Raw genomic sequence first — 24,183 nt, 5'->3', positions numbered from 1 at the left:
ATCTTAGCAAATTTATTAAAATTAAAAAACAAAAAAAAATCACATGAACATAAGTATTCACAGCCTTTGCCATGACACTCAAAATTGAGCTCAGGTGCATCCTATTTCCACTGATCATCCTTGAGATGTTTCTACAACTTGATTGGAGTCCACCTGTGGTAAATTCAGTTGATTGGACATGATTTGGAAAGGCACACACCTGTCTATATAAGGTCCCACAGTTAGCAGTGCATGTCAAAGCACAAACTAAGCCATGAAGTCCAAGGAATTGTCTGTAGACCTCCGAGACAGGATTGTATCGAGGCACAGATCTGGGGAAGGGTACAGAAAAATTTCTGCAGCATTGAAGGTCCCAATGAGCACAGTGGCCTCCATCATCCGTAAATGGAAGAAGGTTGGAACCACCAGGACTCTTACTAGAGCTGGCTGCCCGGCCAAACTGAGCGATCGGGGGAAAAGGACCTTAGTCAGGGAGGTGACCAAGAACCCGATGGTCACTCTGACAGAGCTCCAGCATTTCTCTGTGGAGAGAGGAGAACCTTTCAGAAGAACAACCATCTCTGCAGCACTCCACCAATCAGGCCTGTATGGTAGAGTGGCCAGACGGAAGCCACTCCTCCGTAAAAGGCACATGACAGCCCGCCTGGAGTTTGCCAAAAGGCACCTGAAGGACTCTCAGACCATGAGAAACAAAGATTGAACTCTATGGCCTGAATGGCAAGTGTCATGTCTGGAGGAAACCAGGCACCGCTCATCACCTGGCCAATACCATCCCTACAGTGAAGCATGGTGGTGGCAGCATCATGCTGTGGGGATGTTTTTCAGCGGCAGGAACTGGGAGACTAGTCAGGATCGAGGGAAAGATGAATGCAGCAATGTACAGAGACATCCTTGATGAAAACCTGCTCCAGAGTGCTCTGGACCTCAGACTGGGGCGAAGGTTCATCTTCCAACAGGAAAATGACCCTAAGCACACAGCCAAGATAACAAAGGAGTGGCTCCGGGACAACTCTGTGAATGTCCTTGAGTGGCCCAGCCAGAGCCCAGACTTGAACCCGATTGAACATCTCTGGAGAGATCTGAAAATGGCTGTGCACCGACGCTCCCCATCCAACCTGATGGAGCTTGAGAGGTCCTGCAAAGAAGAATGGGAGAAACTGCCCAAAAATAGGTGTGCCAAGCTTGTAGCATCATACTCAAAAAGACTTGAGGCTGTAATTGGTGCCAAAGGTGCTTCAACAAAGTATTGAGCAAAGGCTGTGAATAGTTATGTACATGTGATTTTTTTCGTTTTTTATTTTTAATACATTTGCAAAGATTTCAAACAAACTTCTTTCATGTTGTCATTATGGGGTATTGTTTGTAGAATTTTGAGGAAAATAATGAATTTAATCCATTTTGGAAAAAGGCTGTAACATAACAAAATGTGGAAAAAGTGAAGCGCTGTGAATACTTTCCGGATGCACTGTATGATGAAATTAACATTAACTAAGATTAACAAAAGCTGTAAAAGTATTGTCGATTGTTAGTTCATGTTAACTAATGTTATTAACTAATGGTAACAAATGGAACCTTATTGTAAAGTGTTACCGTCTTTTTTTAATGCTTTACTCGTTTGCCACAATGATGTAATGCATTTTAATTATCTATATTATAATTTTTTATAATATATGTTTTATTTGTAATGATTTAAATATAACTATTTATAAGTATTTAATAATTATTGAATTATTATTGTTATTTGAGGGGCTTTCTAAGCAAATATTTATATATGCAATCAATTGCGATTTAATTAATCGGCATACCATATAATTAATTTGATTAAAAATTTTAATCGATTGACAGCCCCAATGCAAAGTCACCGTGATTTAGCAGTGTCGCAGGCATTCTCTTCATTACCCTGTTTTGCACAGCAAGACTCAGGTTGGGTGCAAGTTGACTAGACCTGCAACAAAAGAAGATAATGAGAATGCTGCTCTCACTTCAAATTGCACTCTTAAGCAGCATTATGGAATGAGAAAATTGTTCCAATTTCAGTAATAAGCTTCTTCCAGCACTAACACTGTGGGTGGGCGAGACTTAGACCTCTCTAGATCTCTCTGTTCATTTATTTTTCTGTTCATTATTATCTTTGGTTTCTGGTTAAGAGATCAACTTGCAGAAAATCGCAGAAAATCAAACTGTCTACAATCACTTGGGGTTTCATCCTCTCCATCTTACCTAATATCTGATTTGTCATTTAGATGATGTTTATATCCAAAGTGACTTACAGTGAAAAAAAATTTACAAAACAATCCCCCTGGAGCAAGTGTCATAGTGTGTAATGATTAATGTTACTGTGCCTTAAGGCCAACAGGTTGCTGTGTGAGTGTGTGATCGATCAAAGGTACGATTTAGCCATTCTATTTCCACGAGACTGAATCATTGTATTAGCCATGCCCCCTCTTTCCAAAACCCTGCACTCCAAAGTTACCAAATGAGCTTTATTGAAACAATGGCAGTAAATCTAAATAATTTGCTGCAACTACAACACTGTGAGAATGTGCAAAATGATTGACAGGTTGAAAGCGTCATTGTCTGCTCTCCACTGACACATTTTTGTTTGCTGTTTACGGAGTCTAGAGTTGTCACAGAGACAGTTGAGATACAACACTTATTTCAGTAATATCTCTCCGGGAGTAGGAACATTTTTTGCATACCTTTCCATGAAAAAATCACTTACAGCACCTTTAAGATACAAATGAGGGGTTTTCTAGACATTGCTGTTCTGAAATACAGTAAAAATTGGCAAGAAGCAACCCATGTTGAACCATTTTGAAGACTTTTCAACTTTTAATAGTTAAATGTATATTCCCATTTAAAATGAAAGCATCTGTGGCATGCTGTTGATTACTCAAGAAAATAATTTGTCCCTCCATTCATAAAAATAAAGGAAAATGTGTGTACAATTTACAGTAATGCACTTACAATAGAAGTCTATGGGGCAAGTATAGGGCTTAAAAGGAGAACTGTGGAGCTTAAATTTTTGTTAAAGCATTTACATGAATTCTTTAATAAAGAATGCTTGCTGTTTGAGCTGTGAAGTTGTCTAAATTGTCCTTTTGAAGAGGAGCCACTTTTTTAAATGGATGAATTTCTGGTTATGGTTATTGCCAACGTAATTGTATGTAAAAAAATAATTGCTCCATGTTAAAAACTGTTTTACTGACATGTCACATTCTTTCTGGTATCCTTGCATGACTATAACGCAAAAGTTACAGAAAGTGGTAAGAGATTCCTCCAAAAGAAATAATTGTGGTTTGTGGACCGTTTGTGGATTCCAATAATCAAGGTTGTAGAAAAGGCAGATAACCGATTAATTGACCAATAGTTTTATATATTTTTTCTTTTAAAGCGATTTATAAAATAAAGGGTTACAGACATTGAGGCTACAAGAGTCCAAAATGAATAAAATCCCAAAATCAGTTTATTGTGCAACCAAAATCCCAATAATAACCAGAAAAATTTAGATTTGGTGCATAATGCGAGACTTTGACTTTAAACAAGCCCGAAATAGATACTATATACAATACACAGATGAGCCAAAACATTATGACCACCTGCCTAATATGCTGTCGGTCCTCTGTGTGCTGTCAAAAACAGCGCTGACGGGGCCTGGGTAGCTCAGTGGTAAAATATGCTGGTTACCACCCCTGGAGATCGCTTGCTCGCTAGTTCGAATCCCAGGGTGTGCTGAGTGACTTCAGCCAGGTCTCCTAAGCAACCAAATTGGCCCGGTTGCTAGGGAGGGTAGAGTCACATGGGGTAAACTCCTCGTGGTCGCTACAGTGTGGTTCGTTCTCGGTGGGGCGCGTGGTGAGTTGAGCGTGGTTGCCGTGATGGATGGCGTGAAGCCTCCACATGCGCTCAACAAGCCACATGATAAGATGCGCGGGTTGACGTTCTCAGATGCGGAGGCAACTGGGATTCATCCTCCACCACCCGGACTGAGGCGAATCACTACGCGACCACGTGGACTTAAAAACACATTGGGAATTGGGAGAAAAAAACAAAAAAAAAACAGCGCTGACCCGCCAAGGCATGGACTCGACAAGACCCCTGAAGTTGTTCTGTGGTATCTGGCACCAAGCAGCAGATTCTTCAAGTCCAGTAAGTTTCAAGGTGGCTCTGCCATGGATCGGACTTGTTGGTCCAGCACATCCCACAGATGCTCAATCGGATTGAGAACTGGGGAATTTGTGATTTCCTCAAACCATCCCCAAACAATGTGTGCAGTGTGGTAGGGCAAATTACCCTGCTGAAAGAGGCCACTGCTATCAGGGAATACCATTGCCATGAAGGGGTGTACCTGGTCTACAACGATGTTTAGGTAGGTGGCACGTGTCAAATTGATGTCCACATGAATGGCCGGACCCAGTGTTTCCCAGCAGAACATTGCCCAGAGCATCACACTCACATCACTGGCTTGTCATCTTTCCACAGTGCATCCTGGTGCCATTACTTCCCCAGGTAAACGGCTCACACGTACACGGCTATCCAAGTGGCCTTCTGGCAACTGACTATCAACTGACAGCCTGAATGTCAATACAGTAAAATACAACCTACTGTATATTTTATATATACTATATATACTATTGTATAATGTGTATTCTATATTGTGTGTATTGTATACTGTACATTGTATATTATTTGTACATTGTGTTGTGTGTAATTATGTGTATATTAGATATGTAAATTGTGTTGTGTAAATCTGATGTTTATTGTAAATTGGTATATGTCTCATCACTGTCATGACTGCTATGTTGCTCGGAACTGCACCCAAGACTTTCACCCACTATTGCACTTGTGTATATGGTTGTGTGACAATAAAAGTGATTTTATTTTATTTTATTTTATTTGAAGTGATGTAAAAGAAAACAGGACTCATCGGACCAGGTGACCCTCTTCCACTGCTCCAAGGTTCAGTTCCAACACTCGAGTGCCCATTGTAGGTGCTTTTGATGGTTGACAGGAGTCATCATGGGCACTCAGACTGGTCTGCTGCTATGCAGCCCCATACACAGCAGGGTGCGATGCACTGTGTGTTGTGACACATTCCTCCTGTAACCATCATTCATTTCCTGTGACTTGTGCCACAGTAGACCTTCTGTCGGTTGGGGACCAGACGGGATAGCCTTCGTTGCCCTTGTGCATCGATGTGCCTTGGGCTCCTAACACTATGTCGCTGGTTTGTGGTTTGTCCCTCCTCGGACCACTGTTGGTAGGTTCTCACTACTGCTGGCCGGGAGCACCCCACAAGCCTTGCCGTTCCAGAGATGCTCTGACCCAGTTTCTGGCCATAACAATTTGGCCCTTGTCAAAGTCGCTCAGGTCATTCAACATATTGACTACGAGAATTGATTGTTCGCTTACCATCTTATCTACCCAGACCTTGACATGCGGCCTTGTTAAGAGATGATAAATGTTATTCCCTTCACGTGTGGATGGTCATAATGTTTAGGCTCATCAGTGTATACAGTGCATTCCGAAATTATTCAGACCCCTTCATTTTTTTCACATTTTGTTATGCTGCAGCCTTATGCTAAAATGCTTTAAATTATAATTTTTTTCTCACATCAATCTACACTCCATACCCCATAATGACAAAGCAAAAATCAGATTTTTGTTAAAAATAAAAAACTGAAATATCACATTGACATACACTACCAGTCAAAAGTTTTGAAACACTTGACTGAAATGTTTCTCATGATCTTAAAAATCTTTTGATCTGAAGGTGTATGCTTAAATTTTTGAAATTAGTTTTGTAGACAAAAATATAATTGTGCCACCATATTCATTTATTTCATTATAAAACAAATATTTAATTAAAAAAAAATTTTTTTTGAAATTGATGTCTTGGACCAAATAATAAAGAAAAGCAGCCAATAAGTGCCCAAAATAGATGGGAACTCCTTCAATACGGTTTAAAAAGCATCCCAGGGTGATACCTCAAGAAGTTGGTTGAGAAAATGTCAAGAGTACATGTCTGCAAATTCTAGGCAAAGGGTGACTGCTTTGAAGATGCTAAAATATAACACAGTTTTGATTTATTTTGGATTTTGTTTAGTCACAACATAATTCCCATAGTTCCATTTATGTTATTCCATAGTTTTGATGACTTTACTATTATTCTAATATGTGAGAAAAAAAATTATAATAAAGAATAAGTGTTTAAAAACATTTGACCGGTAGTGTAAGTATTTAGACCCTTTGCTATGACGCTTGAAATTTAGCTCAGGTGCATCCCATTTTTCTGAATCATCTTTGAGATGTTTCTACACTTTGATTGGAGTCCACCTGTGGCAAATTCAATTGAATGAACGATTTGGAAAAGGCACACACCTGTCTATGTAAGGTCTCACAGCTGAAAATGCATATCAGTGCAAAAACCAAGCCATGAGGTCAAAGGGCCTGCCTGAGGAGTGCAGAGACAGGATTGTGTCGAGGCACAGACTGGGGAAGGCTAAAAAAAATTCGGCTACATTGAAGGTTCCCAAGAGCACAGTGGCCTCCATTATTCTTAAATGGAAGAAGTATGGAACAACCAGGACACTTCCTAGAGCTGGTCGCCCGGCCAAACTGAGCAATCGGGGGAGAAGGGCCTTGGTAAGAGAGGTGACCAAGAACCCATTGGTCACTCTGGTTGAGCTCTAGAGATCATGTGTGGAGATGAGAGAAACTTGCAGAAGGACACCCATCACTGCAACACTCCACCAATTTGGGATTTATGGCAGAGTGGCCAGACGGAAGCCTCTCCTCAGTGTAAGACACATGAAAGCTCGCTTGGAAGGACTCTCAGACTATGAGAAACAAGATCCTCTGGTCTGATGAAACGAAGATTGAACTGTTTGGCCTCAATTCCAAGCGTCATGTCTGGAGGAAACCAGGCACCGCTCATCAACTGTGCAATGCCATCCCAACAGTGAAGCATGGTGGTGGTAACATCATGCTGTGGGGGTGTTTTTCAGCAGCAGGGACTGGGGGACTGGTCAATGTTGAAGGAAAGCTGAACGCAGCAAAATACAGAGCTATCCTTAATGAAAATCCTGGTCCAGAGCGCTCAGGACCTCAGACTGGGCCGAAGGTTTACTTTCCAGCAGGACAATGACCCTAAGCACACAGCCAAGACCATGCAAGAGTGGCTTAGGAACAACTCTGTGAATGTCCTTGAGTGGCCCAGCCAGAGCCCGGACTTGAAGCCAATTGAACATCTCTGGAGAGACCTGAAAATGGCTGTCCACCGACGGTCCCCATCCAACCTGACAGAGCTTGAGAGGATCCCCAAATCCAGGTGTGCAGAGCTTGTCGCATCATACCGAAAAAGACTTGAATTGCTGCCAAAGGTGCTTCAACTAAGTACTGAGTTAAGGCTCTGAATATTATGTCAGTGTGATATTTTATTTTTTTATTTTTAATCAATTTGCAAAGTTATAAAAAATCTGTTTTTTTCTTTGTCATTATGGGGTATGGAGTGTAGATTGTGATTTTCTTTTTTTTTTTTTTTTTTTTAAAGCATTTTAGCAGAAGGCTACAACATTAAAAAAATTAAGGTGTCTGAATACTTACTGAATGCAGTGTGTGTATGTATGTATGTATGTATGTATATGTGTATATATATATATATATATATATATATATATATATATATATATATATATATGCTCTGCAATTATTGGCAAACCGATTTATAGTTCTACCTCTAGTACACTTAAAATTTACTAATGAAGGCAAAAATTTTTGAAAATACTGAAAACCTATATACTTCAAGTGTAAATATACTGTACCCTTAAATATACACGTATCCCTTATTCATACACTACCAGTCAAATGTTTTGAAACACGTACTCATTCTTTATTATAATTTTTTTTTTCTCCACATTTTAGAATAATAGTAAAGTCATCAAAACTATGGAATAACATAAATGGAACTATGGGAATTATGTTGTGACTAAACAAAATCCAAAATAAATCAAAACCGTGTTATATTTTTGCATCTTCAAAGTAGGCACCCTTTGCCTAGAATTTGCAGACATGTACTCTTGATATTTTCTCAACCAGCTTCTTGAGGTATCACCCTGGGATGCTTTTTAAACCGTATTGAAGGAGTTCCCATCTATTTTGGGCACTTATTGGCTGCTTTTCTTTATTATTTGGTCCAAGTCATCAATTTCAAAAACTTTTTTTATTTATAATGAAATAAATGAATACGGTGGCACAATTATATTTTTGTCTACAAAACTAATTTCAAAAATTTAAGCATACGCCTTCAGATCAAAAGATTTTTAAGATCATGAGAAACATTTCAGTCAAGTGTTTCAAAACTTTTGACCGGTAGTGTATATACAGTACTTTCATCTTGACTTCCTATACTGTATTTTCAGAAGATCTTTGACTGCACTCTCACACTCCCTTTTGTATAAATTAAGGCAAACACTCGCATGAAATTCTACCGGAAATCTGCGTAACTTAATTATGCATTCATCCCTAAGCATCTGTTTTAAATCAGGTGTCACTTCTTCCATTGTTCCGCTCACAGACCCTATCTACTTCTGGCAGCAAACTGAAGAGGACGTGACCGTGTGTGTGCGTTTACCTGAAGGTACCACCAAAGATGACATCCGTTTCAAACTCACAGTTGACTACCTTCGTGTCGGTGTAGGGGATTATGCACCCTTACTGGACGGACAGCTGTTTGCACCAGTTGATCCTGAGGCTAGCACCTGGACTATTACAGATGATAAGAGGTAAAATGTGCATGGTGGTTGTGTTCACATTATATGAAACTCCATATCTTCTATTAGATTAGAATCATTATTGATCACCACACAACCAGTGCAGCAAATCTGTGGTCCCCCTCCGAAACATGAGACAGGGCCTGCCCACAAACTGTGATGTCATGCATTAAAGTTTTTGTTATTTTGAGCAATTTAGTCCTCTCTTCCTTGGTTATCTCATTATTTTGCCTTAGTTTTATTAATTTTCATATATTTTTCTGTCATTTGAAATGTTTAAATCAGACAGCCATTGTCGATTGATGTGCATCGTGTTTTCTGCTGCCTGTCCAAGAGATTCAACATTCAAATTCTGAGCATGCTTCCTGCTTTCTGCGATAGTGATTTCAGTGTTAATACATTAATGCCACATTAACACTTTACAATAAGGTTCCATTCGTTAACATTAGTCAACATGAACTAACAATGAAATATACTTAAGCATTTATAAACCTTAGTTAATGTTAATTTCAACATATACTAATACACTTCAAAATCAAAAGTTTTATTTGTTAACATTAGTTAATGCACAATAAAAGTTGTATTAACATTAACAAAGATTAATAAATGCTGTAAGAAATGTATTGTTAATTGTTAGTTCATGGTTCTTAATACATTAACTAATGTTAACAAATGGAAACTTTTATTGTAAAGTGTTACCAAAATCTGTGTAACTGCAGCTTTTATTTACAGGATATACTGTATGTAGCCACTTTCTGTCATCTTTACTCACCCTCATGCCATCCCAGATGTGTAAGGCTTTCTTTCTTCTGCTGAGCACAAAATGAAGGTTTTTAGAAGAATATCTCAGACCAAAATATATCTTTTTCACTGTACATCTTGACATTGCAGTCTCTAGGCATGATCATTATTTCAAGCTCGAATACACTTCCTAGTGCTTGGCACATAAGAAGTGTAATCGAGCTTGAAGTCATTATCGCTGTCAAGATGTATAGTGCAAAAGGAGTTACATTTTGGTTTGTTCTCACCCAAAACCAACTGGATCGCTTCAGAAGACATTGATTAAACCACTGGAGTCTTATGGATTACTTATACTGTCTTCATGTACTTTTTGGAGCTTCAAAGTTTTGGTCACCATTCACTTGAATTGTATGGACCTACAGAGCTTTGTGTTCTGCAAAAGAAAGTAAGTCATACACATCTTAGATGGCACGATGGTAAGTAAATGATGATTGAATTTTATTTTTTAGGTGAACTATCCTTTTAAAGGTACACTACGGAAGATTTATTGTTAAAGTTTTAGCTAGAAATGAACAAAATACTATTATTGAGCCAGTAAAATCTGTGTACGTAACAGTGTTTTGTACCTTTAACTTGGTAAAGTTGTTTTGAACCGTTTCTTAACCGGCTCACATGAAAAACTGTTAATATTATTTATCAGGTGTTAATAAAAGGTAAGCTTTATGGTTTTGTCAAAGGCTAAATATATTGTTTATATGCACAAGAGGCATCTCACAAACACTGGGCCAAAGCAACTGAGTCCTGCATTTGGAGAACAACCACCCACAGTGTTTATAAGAGGTGTCAGTTGACGCTTTGCCTCCTTACTCACTCATAACACGTGTTAAAGGAATATTCCAGGTTCAATACAAGTAGAGCTTAATCGACAGCATTTGTGGCATAATGTTGATTACCAGAAAAAATCATTTTGACTTGTCCCTCCTTTTCCTTAAAATAAGCAAAAATTGAGGTTACAGTGAGGCACTTACAATGGAAGTGAATGGGGCCATAAACATTAAAATACTCACTGTTTCAAAAGTATAGTCACAAGACGTGAACAATATGTGTTAACATTACTGTGATAAAATCGCTTGCTAATGTTTTCTGTGTAAAGTTATTGCCAATTTTACAACTTCACTGCCATGACGACATAACGCTGTTAACTCTTTTAACCTAGAAAATTATAATTTTAAAAATTTTACAGCTCAAATAATACACAAGATTTAACAGAAGAATGAATGTAAGTGCTTTTACAACATTTTAATATTCACATTTCTACCTTGAAACCCTCTAAAAATTGGCCCCATTCACTTACAAAGTGCCTCAATATAACCTTTATTTTTGCTTTTCTTAAAGAAAATGAGGGATGTGTGGACATTTATTTTTGTGGTAATCAACATTATGGCATGAATGCTGTCGATTGAGCTGAACTTGTATTGAACTCAGAATATTCCTTTAAGAATGGAAAAGTTTGTTTCTCAGAAATGCCTTCATGATTAAAACATTAGTTGTTCATCTGATCTGAATTTCTGCTTCATCCCTTCCTGTTTCTGATAAACATGCCTCTCTCCGCATCACGGGTGAACGAGACGTGACAAACCCTTCCTCCACATTGTTCTCTGTCCTTACGTTTATGCTACCAGATCCTTAATTTTAATTAGAGGCCCCTGGCGATTCCTCTCGTAATTTCGAGTGTGTGAGCCAAGCTCCGTTTGGGTTTGTTTTCGAGTATCTACATGTGTGTTTGTGTTTTCTCTGTATATTGTCTTTGCTGTCAATGTCACTGTCATTTGCATATGTATGGCAAACCAAAGGGTCCTCACTGTGAGGCATATACAGTATAATGGATTATATAATAGGAATTGTTTTTAGCAGATGTTCTCAGATGCATACAATTAATTGGAAGTGTTCCATCTTTATTGGTGCATGTACACAGAGTAGAGACACAGGAAACGGAATTAATTTTGATTAAACCTTTATTTAAAAGAGAACTGTCAACACCATAAAGCAGAATGTGTTTGTTCAGTCAGCTATGTAATAGGAAATAAGTTGAACTTAAATTGAAATAATAATGTAATTCTTTATTCATTTCACTCCGTTTTTGTGATACACTGTGCAACAATGTCTGATGATGTGTTCATCCAAAATAACTTCGTATGTTTGTTTGTGTGTAGTATGGAAGTGAGTCTCCAAAAGCGAAGTGAAGGTCCGCTGTGGACTGAGTTGGTTCTTGGGAACCGGAGAGGAGAGTATTTAATGAGTGAAGAGCAGAAATCACAACTCCAACAGAGGCTCTCATATCTCACTGCTGAGGACCTGGTCAGTTGCTCTTTTTGACCACCTCCTATCCATTTCCACAACATGTTTTTCTCTATATGGGTAGTTGACATGAAATACTTGACATGTCTTGTGGTGTTACATGCTATACTCTGTCTAAAACTATCAAAAAAAGCATTTTGCTAATTCTTTTAGTTAAATATGCATGCAGATCTATGAGCTTATATTAATTAAGAGATACATATTTGTAAAAATTAGCTAGTTGCAATAAGTTGTTAAAAAAACATTGGATGAATTACACAAATTCTGTACTTAAAAAGTATCGAAACTGGGATGAAATATTAATCTAGTAAAAGTACTCCTTTTACATTTTTGCTTGAGTAAAAGTATAAAAGTAATTACTTTTGAATGTACTTAATTTTATTTTCGATACTTATCTACTTTTATTAGTTAAGTAATATAATAATAAATATATGATATGGCTCTCATTTATTATTGTCCTATGAACCAATGAGTTGTTTGCTTGAGAACCTCAGCAACCAGATCAGTGCAAATCATGAACGAATCATTCAGTCCACCATTGTTAAAAGCTGACCAGTTACAGGACCTATGATATGTACTTTCGCTTATACACTAATGTAGATTTTGACCTACAAACATTAGTAGTATTGGACCACCCATATACTATGTGTTTTTTTTCCTCCACAATTCTGTTCTGATGTTTATCATGTGATTTTGACTCTGTAGAATCCAAACCCAGAGAAGGACAAGCCCCCTTGCAACAATCAGGAGCTGGAGGACTGTGACATGTTTCCGGAGGACAGTTCTACATTAATGCGGTTTGATGGTGCCACTCTGAAGACCACCCATGTGGTAATCCCATACATTTTTATCATAGGTGAATTAATTTGTAACAATAACTTATAAACCTGAGGTTGTTCATCAATGGTATACATATGCCCCTGTTGATTCCATCAGTCAGCATGATTTCAACTTGATTGTTTAAAAATTATGTTTAATAGCGAAATTCCTGGTGAACAACTACACTACCCATGATCCAGCAAATTTTTTTTATCCTTTCTACCAGAGTGCCAGATTACAAATCTGCACTTACACATTGTTCATCCCCTTATTCAATTTCCTCATTATTATGGGTAATCTATGCATGACTAATGCTATTTGTTTTAAAGATTTAATTTACTATAAAAACGAATATATTGTGTGTGTATATATATATATATATATTATAGACACACTACCTAAATTTTTGAACGGTAGTGTGTGTGTATATATAAAAAATTTAGGGTCACTTACTCATTCTTTATTTGTTTTTGTTTTTTTTTCACATTTTAGAATCAAAACTATGGAATAATAGAAATGGAAATATGGGAATTATGTTGTGACTATAAAAATCCAAAATAAATCAAAACTATGTTATATTTTAGCATCATCAACGTGGCCACACTTTGCCTAGAATTTGCAGACATGTACTCTTGACATTTTCTCAACCAACTTCTTGAGGTATCACCCTGGGATGCTTTTTAAACCGTATTGAAGGAGTTCCCATCTATGTTGGGCACTTATTGGCTGCTTTTCTTTATTATTCGGTCCAAGTCATCAATTTCAAAAACTTTTTTTTTTTAAATACAATTTTTGTTTTGTAATGAAATAAATTAATATGGTGGCACAATTATATTTTTGTCTACAAAACTAATTTCAAACATTTAAGCATACGCCTTCAGGCAAAAGGTTTTTAAGATCATGAGAAACATTTCATTTATATATATTTTTATCATTTGAACTGCATGTATTTAAATAAGCAGATACTTAAGAGTCTATGATTGGATCATTATTGCAGTGATTACTTTGTTTCAGCTGGCAATAGTTCTTTTAACCCCAACTAATGAAGTGTGTATCTTCTCATTTCTTAAACAACCACGTTGGAAGGCATATCCCGCAGCTGTGAAAAAAGATGTTACTGTGTTTCAGAAGAGGCAAATTATTGTCCTGGAAGTATAGTGTTGAACCATCAGCTTTGCGGAAGAAATGTGGTCAGAAAAAAATCTTGAATGATCGTGATCGGAGATTACTAAAATGCTTGGTGAAGTCACATCGTAAAAAATCTACAGTAAAACTCACGGCTATGTTTAATAGTGAAATTAAGAGCATTTCCACACGCACAGTGTGAAGAGAACTTACAGGATTGGGACTAAACAGCTGTGTGGCCACAAGAAAGCCACTTGTTAGTGAGGCTAATCAGAAAAAATGACTTCAATTTGCTAGGGAGCATAAAGATTGGAATGTGGTGCAGTGGAAAATGGAAAAATCAATGGGCGCTTCAGAGGAAGAAGGGAAGCGCATGAAGCGATGCACCCATCATGCATAGTGCCCACTATACAAGCCTCTGGAGGCAGTGTTTTGATCTGGGATTGCTTCAACTGGTCAGGTCTAGGCTCAGCAATGTAATGCAGCAATAAAATGACGTCAGCTGACTACCTGAATGTACTGAATGACCAGGTTATCCCATCAATGGAGTTTGTCTTCCCTAGTAGTGTTAAAGAGAGAGTTCACCCAGAAATTAAGATTCTCATCATTTTCATCATTCTTTTTTCAGAGCTGAGAAATTCTTCTAAAAATCTTAATTTGTGTTCAGCAGAAGAAAGAAAGTCATACACATCTGGGATGGCATGAGGTTGAGTAAATGATGAGAGAATTTAAATTTTTGGGTGAACTATCCCTTTAAAACAATGATCTGACATGATCTTAAAGATATCATTGATTTTTATCAATGCTTATATTACTTTTTACTTCTTACCTATTATCATTATCTTCCAAGTTTCCAAAAGAGGCTTTTAGATCTTTGTTCTAGAGTTGAGATTGAATGCATTTTGAAACCAGGTGTGTTGTAAGAGTGAATGCAGAAAAGCAGAATTATTGATTTTTATCTCCTAATGTCTTGTGCTGCAAATAACATTCCTGCACTTGACGAGTGCCGCTGACTGAGTCTCTTTGACACATAAGGGATCAAGGGATCAGTCACTAAAAGTTAAGTGGCTCAAAGCAAAGTCAATTATATTATATTGGCTTGTAACACTTGTAGATTTGAATAGTTCTTTCATGCCAGAAATATCAATATCTAACTGAAAGAAAGAATTTTCACTCATTTAATCCTTAACGCAGCAAATAGTGGCCTTAAGCGTAAGTGCAGCTGTGCTCAGCAAGTCAAAGCACTTAATTGATGTTAACTATATACTGTAGGTTTGGCGCAGCATATCCGTGTGTAATACCTAATGTGTATAGGTGTACAAGAGAGGTGCAAGTCTAAATTTGCCTCATTATGAATGGTAAGTGATAACTTTTGAGAAGCAAAATGTATTTGATTTTTAATACATCAATTCATGCAGGGAAAATGAATGCATAAAATATTTTAAAAACCTGGAAGGCTTCTATGTTAGATTTTGATTTAGGCTGTTTTCACTCCCCTCTCCGTAGAATCACTGGTCCATTTTCTCTGGTTCCCTGGGAATCAAACCCATGACCTTGGCGATGCTAGTGCCACGCTCAACCAGTGTAACTATAGGATGTCATATTATAGTAATAATAAAATGTATATATATTTTTAAGCTGTTCAAAACTCTTCCTATTGTCCTAGCTTTTACTCGTGTCTGTTCATGCAGTTTATTTTGTTAAGGCTTTCAGAGTGTTTCTCCTTTGCCATAGAATAAAATTCCACGAAGACCCCCCCCCATTTCCTTTGTCGTGCTTCTAAATCACTTACATTGATGCAGTGAAACACGCTGGCCTTTCCTGAGTGCACTCACTCACAGATCTTTTCAGGTTCTGAGGAGAGCCGTTCCCATGTCGACCTCTTCAGAGATTTCAGATTGCATGTTTGTGTCCCTCAGCTGGGTGCTGGAACAGACCTGAAAGAACTTCTCGTTCTCTTTTGCTCTCCCGAAGAGTGGCACATCTCCTCTGAGACACACACTTGGCTTTCAACTCGAGCTGCGATGGTGATGAATGAAGGAGACGGTTGACATTTACTGTATATCTCAATGATTTGTATCTCAAAAGCTTCACACCACCAATTGATATGAGCAAAGTGATTTTTCATTAAATACAAACAGCATATTTCTGGAGAGATGCTGAGGGATGCATATTTTAATATTTGTTGCCATGAGATCTGTGGTAACACATTGCTCAACGGTTTCTTTTGTAAATTCTTTGACACATAGATAGAAAAGAAAGATTAACCTTCAATCAGGGCTTTCAGTTAAATTTATGGGGCCTAGGTCTGAATTTTTATAGGTTAAAGCAAAGAGTTTGCATTACAGATAATCATTATAATTCTCACTTTTAACAAACTGGATTTCGATTCCATCTGTTTTTAATCCGTCTGTAAAATATTATAACACTTGGTATTTTAAAGGTTCAAAACATTAAGTTATATTGACAGCATTTGTGTCATAATGTTGAATACCACAAAAATAATTTAGACTCATCCCTTGTTTATTAAATAAAAAATAAAAAAAAATCACAATTACAGTAAGGCACTTACAGTGGAAGTGAATGGGGCCAGTCCATAAATGTTTAAATTCTCTCATCATTTACTCACCCTCATACCATCCCAGATATTACTTGCTTGGAGAAGTAATATCACACCTCTCTTCAACAAGCCGCACAATTTTTAGGTATCATTCATATCCGTAGCACAAACATATGGGCCGTCTTACGTGCCAAAGTAATAACAGTGATGTTTGCTTTAACTATCACCACTACTTGCTGTGATTTTTATTTTATTTTATTTTTTTGTGAGTCACTACACATTAGGATGGATAATTATGCTTACTAAATCGATCTTTATGAATAAATGTGAATAAATCACAGACCATTCTTTGCAGTCTTTGCATTCATGAATTAAACATATGACTGTATAATGGTCTTGTGAAACAGTTCTAGCAGCCTGGTGCCCATTTTTGCCATAAAAATGTTGACCTGTCACCAAGAAACCGAAGAGTAGCGCATTTGATTCTGAACATAACAAAAAGGAGGTTCTAAGGGCCTTTATTTTAAGATGTGTTTCATTACGGCCATCCTGTTTTCTTTGCATGCGAGTGTTGACGCCATAAATGTACGCACCAGTGGGGTCACTTGCATTCCCTCTTTCATAAACAATAAGTTTCACAACCTCCTTATAATTACAGTGGCTGGAGAAGTTGGCTTTGTGTGCTATGCTCAGAGTTTTTTCAGTGTGTTGGGTCATGCAAAGACAATTGGTGGAGACAGAAGTCTAATGTAATTGCCTAAGGAAAACTTTTTGACAATCCATTAATCATTTGAACTTATACATATACAGTAAGCTGTGTTTCAAAGCCTAGTGAGCTGCCAAACTAGATGTCATTTTAAGGCATCTTAAGAGAACTCCTGAAACAATAACTGTTCCAAAGGGTAGGCAGCAACAAGATGCCCTTTTTTGGCTAAATTTTAACATCACGTCCTTTGTGGATAAGGCAAACATATAGTAAAATGCATTGTAAATCATTTAAGGAAAAAACATTTGGTTCAAAATTTACACTGGCGGCCAAAAGTTTGGAATAATGTGCAGATTTTGCTCTTATGGAAAGAAATTGGTACTTTTATTCACCAAAGTGGCATTCATTTGATCACAATGTATAGTCAGGACATTAATAACGTGAAAAATTACTATTACAATTTGAAAAACATGTTCAGAACTTCTTAAACTACTTCAAAGAGTTCTCATCAAAAAATCCTCCACATGCAGCAATGAAAGCTATGCAGATCCTTGGCATTCTAGCTGTGAGTTTGTCCAGATACTCAGGTGACATATCACCCCACGCTTCCTGTAGCACTTGCCATAGATGTGGCTGTCTTGTTGGGCACTTCTCATGCACCTTACAGTCTAGCTGATCCAACAAAAGCTCAATGGGGTTAAGATCCATAACACTCTTTTCCAATTATCTGTTGTCCAATGTCTGCGTTTCTTTTCCCACTCTAACCTTTTCTTTTTGTATTTCTGTTTCAAAAGTGTCTTTTTCTTTGCAGTCCTTCCCATAAGGCCTGCACCCCTGAGTCTTCTCTTTACTGTTGTACATGAAACTGGTGTTTAGCGGGTAGAATTCAATGAAGCTGTCAGCTGAGGACATGTGAGGCATCTATTTCTCAAACTAGAGATTCTGATGTACTTATCCTCTTGTTTAGTTGTACATCTGGCCTTCCACATCTCTTTCTGTCCTTGTAAGAGCCAGTTGTCCTTTGTCTTTGAAGACTGTAGTGTACACCTTTGTAAGAAATCTTCAGTTTTTTGGCAGTTTCAAGCAATGTATAGCTTTCATTCCTCAAAACAATGATTGACTGATGAGTTTCTAGAGAAAGCTGTTTCTTTTTTGCCATTTTTGACCTAATATTGACCTTATGACTTGCCAGTCTATTGCATACTGTGGCAACTCAAAAACAAACACAAAGACAATGTTAAACTTCATTTAACGAACCAAATAGCTTTCAGCAGTGTTTGATATAATGGCAAGTGATTTTGTAGTACCAAATTAGCAATTTAGCATGATTACTCAAGGATAAAGTGGTGGAGTGATGGCTGCTGGAAATGGGGCCTGTCTGGATTGGATCAAAAATGACATTTTTCAAATAGTGATGGTGCTGTTTTTTACATCAGTAATGTCCTCACTATATTTTGTGATCAGTTAAATGCCACTGGTGAATTAAAGTACCAATTTCCTTCCAAAACAGCTAAATCTGTACATGATTCCAAACTTTTGGCCGCCAGTGTATACTTTTTTCCATAGGGGAATTGATTTTTAAGGATAAATTAAACTTTTAAAGACAGACTTACCGTGAGTGACAAGGTTTTTAATCGATGTATGCTGAATTTACCAGTCCACATTATTTCAAATTTATATTTAAAAGATTGTGTTAATAGCGGAATTTCTGGCGAAGAATTACACTGCACGTGATCCTGAAGGGTAATGAACCAACAATCATAGAATCATGGCGAAAAAAGTGTGCCAAACCAGCTCTGCACCGACCGCCCACTCCCAATAGTCGGTCACCCTTCACTCTCAAACTACTTGTATTTGCTAATATCAGAATATTTTTGCAACAGAATAAAAATATATTTATTTTAGACTTATAAATAGTTTTATATTTGTCCATTGTTTTTAATGCGATCACATCATTCACAATGCTTGATTGGACTGTAGTTCATTCTCTCATGAAAGATGGTGTACTTACCAGTCTTGTACTTTTTGTCCGATTTTCAAATACTTTTTTTTTGCTTAAAAATAAAGTTTGTAATGTGATTTTTCTTGAAGCTGGTTGGTTTGGTACATGGCTTAGAACTCTTATGAAGGATTTAAAAAAAATCCCTGGCTGGGTTTCCCGATAACATTGCAACTTATGCCTTTACTATAATCTTAACTGACGTCGCTCGTTATTTTATGATGGAGTAACGCCTGTTTCCCAAACCAGCACATATATCGCTCATTACAAAGTAGAACTAAAGTGCTTCATTACGGGAGCTGTCCGGTCCAAAGGTGCTGATCACTTTGGCCAGTATGTCCAGGAGTTTGTCTTCTTAACATGAAAATTATGTGAAAATATTAACAAAGATGGAAGTTGTTTGTAACCTTGTAGAGGCACTGAAACTTATTAACTTTCATAGAATTTAATTAAAAAAATAATGATAGTAAGACGGACTTTCAGATGTAATGATGCTCAATTATAGAGATTAATGAAAGTGACGCAATAAATGCATGTAACCTGAATGCCCGCGATGTGAATCATAAGGAGCTCTCACATAGTCTAAAGTTTTGTTACTTTGGCTGGAAACTGAACAAATGCACACAGAACAGGATTAAAATGACGGACATCAATACTGAACTACTCATAGACCTATCTTAATATTAATAGATCATCTGGTTAGAGTTCAAGGCACTGTGTACTTGAAGCCTTTAAACTGCAATTAGGTAACATGCAATTTGTTACTGCCTTGTAAGAAGACTATAGGCAAGCCTATTTGAACCAGCCATGGGAGGAAGAAGAGGAGGAAGAGAGAAAGAGAGGGAATCTCTCATTGCACACTCTCACTCTGATCTCCTTGTTAACCATATTTTAATAACTTATTTAGGCCTATTTATTTAAGTTTTAAACTACAGGGTCACATAACTCTCATATGTCTTTTTAAATAATCTGTTTAATAAGAACATATCGTTTCTATTGCTATTGCAATTATGCTTATTAAAGAAGGCTAATATAACATTATACTGTAAATTTAGACCTATCATGTCACATGCGCAGACTGCGGAGACTGCCTATTAATTTCGTAGCAAACACTTTTTTTGATCCTCTGAAATAGTTTACAGTGGCTTTCCAATAATCAAAATATATTTATACAGTTTATTAAAAGTCCCATTGTCTTTGATAAACAGTGAAAGATGAGAGAAAGATACGTTAAAGTTGCACTTAATGGACTTAAGAGCAGTTCAAAGCTCTCTTTAATTTACTAACTTTTTTACTAACGTTCTACTTGGTCTTCCGGAACAAGGACGGATGAAAAAAAGGGTGGACACTCTTGCGCTCTATTAGAATCAATAGAGGGAATAGACTTATGAGGTTTTATTTCAGTTAGGATGCTGTCTATCCCTATGTAGACAGCAAGGCAGCTCACCAAGGTTTAGAACAGTGCTATAGTCTTTTTGTCATCCATTTGAACTTTTAAACACAAGGTCATCATTTTTGTCATCTTTAGATTCCTAAAATAAATGTTTAATTCTTTTAAACTCATTATTGATATCTAAAGTTTTCCTAAAATTTCTTATATTTTAATTGCAAAATCAGTAATTACATTTACAACAGTGTATCTGTAATTGTTCGAAGCGGTAAAAGGAAGTCGCATTAATGAATGTCTCAGTGACAGTGATTGCAATTTAGCAGGCATTTGAGTGTTTGAAGGAGACACTAGTTGTTAAATAATGTCCGCCACATATTGCTCTGAATTTGATACGCAGATATACTCATCAAGTGAGCAGAGCAAGCTGTGGTTTGGAAAATGACAATTTCAATGAGGTGTTGGCAGCCAGCATTGACCAAATGTATTTTAGGACAAGTGTAAAAGCAGAGGTACAGAAACGTCACTAAGAGTTGAAGTCATCTAATCAGAATGCTACATGAAAGGGATCATGATTCATAACAATCGAGAAATTTTACATCATGTCTGTGACGGTCAAACATAATGATGGTTTACCTACAGCTGCCAATATGATGGTCGCTTTTCAGTTGTTTACTCTTGCCGCTTCAAACCTGCTACCGTTTCAGATGGACGCCTCATAATATGGGATTTTGTGGAAATGTGTATGTAGATCTTTTTCTCTCTCATTTCTATTGGAATGATGTCATTGACAGAAGGTAGAGTTAAAAATAGGACTCAAAATAATTAAATATCCATTAATATCCATTTTCCCTTCCCAACCCCCAACTCGACTGTGGAGATACAAGATAAATCCTGAAGACTTAAGAGGCAACCACAAGGGGAATATACAGTTTTTAGCTGAATTTGTTTATAATCAAGCTAAAAACAAGGCATTGCGAGAATTGGTAATGATCCTTTTGCATAATTTTACATATGCTTTAGATAACAGTTTAGACCTTTTCGATCTTTTGAATTCATTGTTATGTAAACATAAAAAATGTCTAGTTCAAGTCAGTTCAGTACTGACCAAGCAGTCCAACAAATAGACCAAAGCAAACTGTAAAATGACTAAAATAGTATTCAAATGAACCAATGTGGAAGTTTGTCAAAGAATGTAAAATTGTAAAATCATCAGAATTTAACTGATTTGGTTATTATTTAATTTGCCTTTTCTTAACCTTTAGGTAAGCCTCGGAAGCAACCAGTTCCTGTTCTTGGTGCATACTGACCCCTCTGAAATGCCCGCTTTCTGCTTACGGCATGATGTTGATGCCCTACTGTGGCAGCCACGTCCCAACCAAGAGAACGACATATGGGAGCACATTGCTACCTTTAACGCACTAGGTAAGGCCAAATATACATTACCCATCACTGAGTGCGGGGTTTTGAAAAGAGGGGGCGTGGCTAATCCAACGGCTCAGCTTGTGGAAATTCAAGAATGGCTAAAATCGCTTACAGTACATTTAAGGAGCATTTTGACAATAAAAAATTACACTCATCACCTTTAATTGTATTCTTTCTCTCTGTTTAGGTTATGTGCAAGCTTCAAAACGTGATAAAAAGTTTGCAACCTGTGCCCCCAACTTTTCATACACTGCTCTCGGCGAGTGCCTCCGGCGAGTTTTCATTTATCGTCAGCCCTCGCCAGTCGACACTGTGCTCTTCAACCGGAAACAGGGTCGACAAGTCGGGCAGGTCGCTAAGCAACAAGTAGCCAATCTGGACAGCAATGAGCCTGTACTAGGATTCAGGGCCACTAACGAGAGACTGTTTGTCCTGACCGCCAACAACCTGTTTGTACTAAAAGTGAACAATTAGCATTTTCCAGTATTGTTGCAGGATGAATTGATGCTTAATTCTGCTCCAAGGTTGTTCAGGGTGTATTTGCAACACGTATGCTACAGAATCACTGCATAGGAAAATTTCAGTCTATTGGCCTGGATTTCAGTGTACTGGGGCAAATTCAACCCTTCTAGTACTTAAAGGGATAGTTCACCCGAAAATGAAAATGCTTTCATCATTTACTCACCTCATGTTTTTCTAAGCCGGTATGACTTTCATTCTTCCGAGAAACACAAAAGAAGTTGTTTTGAATAGTGTACTGATCGCTATTTTCCATGCAATTATAATGAACAGGGACAAAAGCCTTTAAGCTTCAAAAAGGAAGCACCAAAGAAGTATCATAAAAGTAGTCCATATGACTTAGTCTTCTGAAAACATTGCTCTTATGAATTCTTAAGAATGTGCTAAGGAGAGCTAGGGCAGATGTCAAGATTTTCTGTGAATAACGACTTAATTTTTTATCTGTTCCATTCATAAAGACTTAGAATATAGCACACAAGTTGTATGAAAAATGTTATGGTCACTTTTGAAGCTTGAAAGCACCAGTTCCCTTTTAATGAAATTGCATGGAAAAAATTACCAATGCATTCTTTAAAAAAAAATTCATTGAATAAAGAAAGTCAGTACAGGTTTGGAACGAAATGAGAGTGAGTAAATAATTTAAAGACTTATATTGGGGTGAACTGTTCCTTTCTATTATGAAATTCTGTGATGTTTAGGTGTGTCTTTGTGTTATCTCATCTTTACATGTAAAAATTTGCTTAAAATGTGTGCTCACCAGTCACCACCCTCCGCAAAGATACAATTGAGCGTGAATGTTAGTTATATTACAGATGTGTTATCAGCATTAGAATGTAATGTAATATGGGTAAAAATAAAAAGCAGCTTAATACACTGTGGTTTTTCACTTTTTATTTGTGCAAATTCATTCAAACACACATTAAAGCAATAAGCCACGAGAGACCGTGCATTACAGTAATTTTACCACTTGTAAAGGATTTTCTGAGGCACGACTCGAAGCGAGTAAAACCTTAACCATGGTAAAATCACATTTACATTCCTTAGTTGCTTATTGCTTTTATTAAAAAAATAATATATATATCAGCAACATTCTGATAGAGTTTTTAATAATACTAATCAGAATAAACAATTATTCTGCTATGCTGTATAGTATTAGTGTAGCTCTAGTCTAACTTTAGGCTGTTTATGGTTGCCAAGCAACTTGAATATGCAGTCACAGATGTGCACTGGCATTTTGCACTGGCATTTTACAACGGCTTCGAACATAGCTCATCCAATCAGAACTGAGAGTTGGAACTGTCCGTTCAATATTATAGAATCAACACCATTCAATGAGCTTTCAGATTATGTTTTGCTATCCACAACCATCAGGCTGGTTTGTAATGTTCCTCTTCAGTGCTTTTGATTTGTCCTTGTTTTTCTGCCTTAAAGTCTGTAAAATTCAGCCCTCTGTGCTATTACAGTGACAGCTGGTTGCACACCGAGTCATCAGTCAGAGATCAGCAGATAGCAAATGCCATGAGATTGCTTTAAAATTGGACAGACAGCTGTGGTGTTTCAGTATAATAGTCTGTATTACATGATCAAAAGGCATTTCAGATAGAATAAGTAACAAGTTTTTAATAATGCTTATTTGAAGTGGGGTTTAAAAGTCAGAGATACAAAAACGAATTTAAATCTGGATATAACCTGGAAGTTTTTAGGATTTAAAAAAAAAAAAAAAAAAACTTAAAATGAGAAGAAACATTTAAGATTCTACACTCTTTCTATGTC

General features: G+C 37.1%; 1 protein-coding gene across 1 annotated transcript in view; it reads left to right on the top strand.

The window, feature by feature from the left end:
* The window catches only part of nudcd1 (NudC domain containing 1), a 31,893-nt gene extending 8,612 nt beyond the window's left edge, over positions 1 to 23,281 (top strand). Inside the window, exons 6-10 of the mRNA XM_051671309.1 lie at positions 8,576 to 8,783; positions 11,726 to 11,870; positions 12,576 to 12,701; positions 21,732 to 21,891; positions 22,079 to 23,281. Of these exons, the coding sequence (XP_051527269.1) occupies positions 8,576 to 8,783; positions 11,726 to 11,870; positions 12,576 to 12,701; positions 21,732 to 21,891; positions 22,079 to 22,365 (926 nt within the window). The 3' untranslated portion in view covers positions 22,366 to 23,281. The remainder of the gene's footprint in view (positions 1 to 8,575; positions 8,784 to 11,725; positions 11,871 to 12,575; positions 12,702 to 21,731; positions 21,892 to 22,078) is intronic.
* Positions 23,282 to 24,183: the final 902 nt, after the last annotated feature.

The sequence above is a fragment of the Myxocyprinus asiaticus genome, chromosome 34 (assembly GCF_019703515.2).
Source record: "Myxocyprinus asiaticus isolate MX2 ecotype Aquarium Trade chromosome 34, UBuf_Myxa_2, whole genome shotgun sequence".
NCBI classification, from domain to species: Eukaryota; Metazoa; Chordata; class Actinopteri; order Cypriniformes; family Catostomidae; genus Myxocyprinus; species Myxocyprinus asiaticus.
The sequence above is the reverse complement of the archived record's forward strand: the minus strand, read 5'-3'. Positions and strand labels throughout refer to the sequence as shown.